Source organism: Phyllostomus discolor, chromosome 2, assembly GCF_004126475.2.
Source record: "Phyllostomus discolor isolate MPI-MPIP mPhyDis1 chromosome 2, mPhyDis1.pri.v3, whole genome shotgun sequence".
NCBI lineage: Eukaryota > Metazoa > Chordata > Mammalia > Chiroptera > Phyllostomidae > Phyllostomus > Phyllostomus discolor.
Genome location: NC_040904.2, coordinates 164,398,362 through 164,404,737, shown reverse-complemented (window position 1 = coordinate 164,404,737; position 6,376 = coordinate 164,398,362). Strand labels below are relative to the sequence as shown.

General features: G+C 50.4%; 1 protein-coding gene across 1 annotated transcript; it reads right to left on the bottom strand.

Annotated features, from left to right (window-relative positions):
- Positions 1–430: 430 nt before the first annotated feature.
- LOC114512854 (keratin, type II cytoskeletal 6C-like) lies at positions 431–5,807 on the bottom strand. The gene is made up of 9 exons (XM_028531990.2): positions 5,187–5,807; positions 4,027–4,241; positions 3,624–3,684; positions 3,378–3,473; positions 3,090–3,254; positions 2,484–2,609; positions 1,445–1,665; positions 1,186–1,220; positions 431–1,074 (listed from the first exon to the last, which is right to left on the bottom strand). The coding sequence occupies exons 1-9, from the start codon at positions 5,724–5,726 to the stop codon at positions 839–841; spliced, it is 1,695 nt and encodes a 564-aa protein (XP_028387791.1). The 5' UTR covers positions 5,727–5,807; the 3' UTR covers positions 431–838.
- Between the last annotated feature and the right edge of the window lie 569 nt (positions 5,808–6,376).

Genomic DNA, 6,376 nt, shown 5'->3' with positions numbered 1-6,376 from the left:
AATTTATTGGTTATGAAGGCAACTGTAAGTATAAATTAAATATATTATTCTCTTGTTGATGTTCTTTTGCTCTAATTGGACAATAGTATGTTTTTCTGGGCGTGTGGGTGACTCCTGGGGCAGGAGGAGGTGGAGGCTGAGATGCCAGGTCAGAGAAACTGATCCACTGGTACCTGCTACAGATAGTAAAAACAAACTTAACAATGACATGGACCAAATCCTTACCACTCCCTGTGACAAACACTGAGATGGAATCTGATCTGGGAGGAACCCTGAACATGAGGGTGCCGAATTGCTGCTTATTGAAGTTCTCTAGAGAAGGGGAGTGAAGACATGGGGATAGAGAGTCTCCTCATTTGTGAAAAGGAATTTGTCAGATGAAAAAGCTTGAAAACCATTGGTGACAAATCAAGACAATGTGAATCATGCATTATGTTATACATCTGCTTTATTTAGCAATACAAGTGAGCAAGGAGGAGAGGAAACAAAGCAGGGATACAGACTGTACATTATAGAACTAGTCACTTGTGCTTTCGTGACCACTGCAAGGAAGGAGCCCACCTTGGAAAGAGAGGGAATTCCTGGGCTACTAGAAATCAAGGGGAAGTTGCCTTGTTCTAGAGTTGGACCCAAGCAGCTACCTTCTGATGGTGAGCAATGAAGCTCAGATGGAGCAAATGTGGGCAGAGTAGAGTAATAAGAGCACTTGGCAACTTCAGTTCTAACTCAAGGATGAAGAGAAGTAGGTAGTGGGAGAGAAGAAGCAACCAGAAGAGAGGGCCATGCAGCTGGACAGGGGCCCTGAGACAAGGTGGACTGGCCAGCCAAGAGGAGGACTTCAGTGCTTGTAGCTCTTCCTGCTGGAGGATGAGGTGGTGGTGTATCTGACGGTGGAACTGCTGCCACCAACAGAGCTGAGGCCACCCCCCAAGCCTCTGCCACTGCCGGAACTGAAGCCACCTGAGAGGCCATGGCCGCTGCCATAGGAGTAGCCGCTGCCTCCACCCAGGGCCAAGCCACTGCCGACACCACTGCCGCTGCCATAACCACTGGACACGGTGGACTGCACCACGGCTGTGGAGGGGAGGGCACAAGGACACACAGGCATGGTGAGCTCACTCTGCCAGCCTGAGTGCAGTCAGAAGAACTCAAGGGCAAGGGGGGTAGGCAAGCAAAGATACTTACAGATGTTGACTGGTCCAACACCTTCCCCACTCAGCCTAGGAGGGAGGAAACACAGGGACCATGAGACCTCAGAGAGCCACTGCTGGACCAGTGTGGGAAGGCTCCAGGTGAGGACAACCCATGGGGAGACTGCCCTTTCATTGGTTCTCAGAGAGAAGCAATTATGGCCATCACCACAGTGCTTGAAACTTGGGCTCCCTGGCTGGGCATCATGGAGAAGCAGCCAGATGGCTGACTGAGGAGGTTGTGAACTACCCACCTGCACTCCTCGCCCTCCAGCAGCTTCCTGTAGGTGGCAATCTCCACGTCTAGGGCCAGCTTGACATTCATGAGCTCCTGGTACTCCTTGAGCAGCCTGGCCATGTCCTGCTTGGCTTTCTGCAGCGCATCTTCCAGCTCTGCCAGCTTATTCTTGGCGTCCTTGAGGGCCAGCTCCCCACGCTGCTCAGCATCAGCAATGGCGGCCTGCAGGCTGGCGCACTGGAGGGGGAGATGGACAGAATGCACGTGTAATCTAGTCCTCCAGAAGGGACTGACCCTGATTCCTCTTTCTCAGTGAGGCAGAGATCCAGAGCCCAGGCTGCATGGAAGAGGAGCTGGCATCATTTTCCTCCAGACTTTGTCCCTTCTGCAAACCTTCTCTAGTTTAAGAGTCACTTGAGAAAGCCTGTGCCCCTTTGTGTTAGCCACCCTGCATGAGGATGTGGGGGCTGAGTGGTGGAAGATATGACAGTAGGCACAGGCCAGGGGGCCATGGGAGAAATGGACCCACTAGCTTGTTTTGAATCTTGACAGCTTTGGATAATGTCACCTGGTAGCTACCCTAACTTGTACAAAATACAAACATTCTCATTGAGGTGATGAGTTTCTTTCATCTCACACTTGTAGGTGACACAGGTCTTTGTCCTGTGCCTTTGCCTGACTGGGTTTTCTTTTTTCCACCTCGAATCTGGAGTGGATTTGCACCCATCTTGCTGCTCCCTTGCTGGCCTGCCTTTTCTTTCCCGATTCCCTGAATTACCAAATCAACTGTTCTTCTTATGTAATCTGTCTTCAGTGCCTCTGACTACGTTTTCACAGCTCTGACAGGGGAAACTGGTTTTGTTCGGCTGTATGTCTCATGCCCTTGGGTTGGAATCCATCTCTCCTCCCTGTGGGAACTCACTAAGGGTGGAAACTGCATGGTCTCTCCCTGCTCTTCCCTCAGTCCCCAGGTAGTTCAGAAAACCTGGGGCCTGACCAGGTATTGTGATGACCACATGGTGTTCTGGCATGGTTTTCCTTTGCCCCCAGCATACCTGCTTCTTGACGTGGTCGATCTCAGACCGCAGCCTCTGGATCATGCGGTTGATCTCAGCAATCTCCTGCTTGGTGTTGCGCAGGTCGTCCCCGTGTCTGCCAGCCGTGACCTGCAGCTCCTCATACTGCAGTCCACAGAGAGACAAGGTGATGTGCAGGCCTTCCCATGTCACCAGTGAAATCAGGCTTTTCATAAATTAAACCTAACGGTTTCTCCCGAAGAGATGCTAGGCAATGCTGGTGTTTCCAGGTCACTGGACACTGTATACCAATCTCAGACCAACCTTGTTAAGAGACCACTGACTTTCTAGTTCTCCTCTGAACCTGCAACGTCCTGCACTAGGTTTCTGAGACCAGTATTAGTGTGAAGCTGAAGCAAAGATCACTGGGTCCTTATCTACATTAGCTTTGCTCCTGCTTGGTTTCTTTGGCTTACTAGAATTGCACATAAATCCTGTAAACATCTACTCTCTCAGGACAGGGCACACATTCTGAGAGGACAGCAGCTTCCTAGAAGTGCCTCTTCCCAGTGAAGTCTGGTAGCCTTGCTGGTGTTTAGGGAGCAAGCACAGGGATTCCTCAGCAGGTGCCCACTCGCTGCTCACCTTGGTCTGGTACCAGGACTCAGCCTCAGCTCGGCTCCTCTGAGCAATCTCCTCATACTGGGCTTTCACTTCAGCAATGATGCTGTTCAGGTCCAGGTCACGGTTGTTGTCCATGGACAGAACCACAGACGTGTCTGAGATGTGGGTTTGCATCTGAGCCAGCTCCTGCAGAACATGAGATGGTCAGATCATTTTCTCCTGTGACCTTCACAGAGTCCCCAACCCCAAGACCTTCCACCCTTTAGCAGAGCCCCCTTAGAAGGGATAAAGGAGGGTGGAGGTGCTTACTGCCTCGTAGAAGGCTCTTGTGAAGTTGATCTCATCCATGAGAGCATCTACCCTGGCTTGCAGTTCAACCTTGTTCATGTAGGCAGCATCCACATCCTAGGGAATGAGCCCACAAGCCAGAGTCAGCTGAGCCCTCTTCCCCATCTGCCCTTCCTTGAGCCTCCCCACCTCTTCTGCTCTCAGATGTGGGCAGGGCTCCAGAGTCCTCCTGCAAAGAAACCTCAACCCTGGTTTTAATCAGCTCACCTTCTTCAGAGTCACAAATTCATTCTCTGCTGCAGTGCGCTTATTGATTTCATCTTCGTATCTAGAGTGAGAAAGGGATAACAGGTAACCGAGTCAGTGGTGAAGATGATACAGAAAAGGCAGCCTGGGGTTAGACCCTTCTATCATCAATATATCCAAATTGAGCTCCCTGTGAGGAAGCCTAAGAGATGACTTTTGTGTCTGTTAGTTGTTTCCTTCTTTACTCTCCCTATCCACCTCTATGGCCTTTTTGTTTTGAGGGGTTTGTTTCTAGGCAACATGAGTGAATTTAACTTTCATGGACTTGTTTTGCCTTGCAATCACACTCACATCTGGACCTGGCCACCCCTTGGTCTTGAAGTGTGTGCTTCAGAGCACTGAGCCCATTTCTCTCCTAACTCACTTGTTCTTGAAGTCCTCCACCAGGTCCTGCATGTTCCTCAGCTCCGAGTCCAGGCGGCCTCTCTCCCCGACGATGCTGTCCAGCTGTCTCCTCAGGTTGCTGATGTACTGCTCGAACAGGGGCTCCAGGTTCTGCCTCACGGTCTTGGTGCCCTGCTCCTGGAGCAGGGTCCACTTGGTGTCCAGGACCTTGTTCTGCTGTTCCAGGAAGCGCACCTGAAGAAACACAAGTGGTTATTTGCCAGACAAAGGAAGGAAGATTCTGGACATGAGAGCTGTCAGGTCCCCAAGCAGGCCTGTGTGGCCTCCACAATGCTGGGCTGCTGCAGAGCAGATACAACAATTTATGCTGACATCCTACTCCCCCAAACTGTCTTTCTTCACACCCCAGGTGTCTCCCCAGTGAAGTTCCCCTGTGGTCCTTGAGGTGCTCTCACCCTCTAAGTTATGGAGCCTATCAGTGACTCTCGGCATTTCTTCTCCTTCTCTTGACGTGTGTGACCCAACATCCACATAATATAGTATTTTCCTGATATAGAGCACAAAACTTATTTTTTAAGGCAGTGGTACCTCTGTTAAAGGGACGTTAAATGTTTGGAATCTGATGATTAAATTTCAATCTCAATATGATTGGATTCTAATCTATCTTTCCATTTAATGCACAAGTCTTTTCTACAACAAACTCCCTCAATGGTCATTACCTGGTTGTAAAACTTTATTATTTCAATGGATATATAAGTGTTTCTGAGTCGTTTTTCTAATTCAGGCAGAAACCTTTCCCCCCATTCTTCTGTCATTATTTTCCTCTTGCCCATTGCCCTAGAAAAGCTTACCACTGAAATTTTATTTCTAATGTTTTAGATTCTTCAGAAGGTACAGCCCACCCCTTTAATTTCCTCATTGCTTTTTCTTTGTTCCATAGTTATCAAAGTTGAGAATTTTACCTGGACATGACTGAGAGATATTTAAGAGATTTGGCAGTTGTAAATTATATCCACCTTATTCTGTCTATGGTCAATGTGGAGCTAATCTGGCATCCCAGGGTGAAGCCACTCTGAGTTCCTTTCTCCCTCGCCCCACTCTCCTCCCGGTAGGACATGCGTCGGTCCTCCAGTCTGGGGACTCTGAATCCCCACTGGAGGTCAGGACTTCTTGGCTCACCTTGTCGATGAAGGAGGCGAACTTGTTGTTGAGGGTCTTGATCTGCTCCCGCTCCTCAGTCCGCACCCGCTGGATGGTGGGGTCGATTTGCAGGTTCAGAGGAGTGAGGAGACTCTGGTTGACCGTGACCTCTTGGATGCCTCCAGGGGGGCACACAGGGAAGCCAGCGCCCCCATAGCCACCAGCGAAACCAGCTCCGCCACCGAGCCCAAAGCCACTACCAGCTGCACCGCCAAAACCAAATCCACTCCCGGCTCCACCTCCAAAGCCAAAGCCTCCTCCAACTCTGCCACCATATCCGCCACCGACGGCACAGCTGCCACCTCCGATGGAGATCCTCTTGGAGCCCCCCAGGCTGTAGAGGCTGCGGCTGCCAAAACCAGCTCCTCCACACGCTCCACCAAAGCCACCGCTGCCCCTGGAGCGGCACACAGAGACACTGCTGAAGCCAGAGCGGCTGGCCCCAGGGACCCTGGCTGAGCTGGCGCTGAAGCCACGCTGGCTGCTGCTTTGGATCCTCATGGTGGATTTGCTAGACATGGTTCCTGAAGGTGAGAAGGCTGAAGAAGGCGCGAGAGGCTGGAGGGTAGGACTGAGAGGAGCAGATGTGTGAGATGAGTTTCCTGGCAGTTTATATACGGTGAAAATGGGCTGGGCTCAATCCTGGAAGGTAGGTGAGCTTGCAGATTGGGAAGGGTTGGGCTTTACAAATAGTGAAGTCACCCCCAGCACCTAGAAAGGTATGAAATACGGAGATTGCATTTTTGGCTTCCTTCACGCAGGGAGCAATTCTCCTGCCTTCCAGCCTTGACTTGATCCCTACACAATAAGTCTGAATGTGAATTCACTGAAGTCATGAGTTAGTCATGTTCTCAAACAAAGGAGACAAGGCACTGATCTGTGTAAATTGTCTTTTCTTTCTGCTTACTCAGACGTTCCTCTGTGTGTCCCCTTCCCACACAGGTTTTCTCCTCCACTAGCACCACCCTTCCCATCAGGGTGGAACTGTCTCTGAGGACTTATAGGCATTTACTCAATGCCCTGAGCAAGAAGTGGCCTGCAGTGTTTTTTTCCACCACGTTTGAACTTGCCCTTCAGGGGCTCCTAGATATTGTTCCCAGTGGCCTGTCCATGGGTATAGGGGTTACTTTGAGGTAAAAACCTTCCTTTGAAAGGCCTAAAAGACAAAA

What these genes read in the sequence shown, in the direction of transcription:
- LOC114512854 (XM_028531990.2), bottom strand. Translation starts at nt 5,726, where the DNA reads ATGTCTAGCAAATCCACCATGAGGATCCAAAGCAGCAGCCAGCGTGGC. An exon ending in GTGGAGGACTTCAAGAACAA is followed by an intron (nt 3,685 to 4,026) that starts GTGAGTTAGGAG and finishes TTCTCACTCTAG; the next exon opens with ATACGAAGATGAAATCAATA. An exon ending in CAAGAGCCTTCTACGAGGCA is followed by an intron (nt 3,255 to 3,377) that starts GTAAGCACCTCC and finishes CATGTTCTGCAG; the next exon opens with GAGCTGGCTCAGATGCAAAC.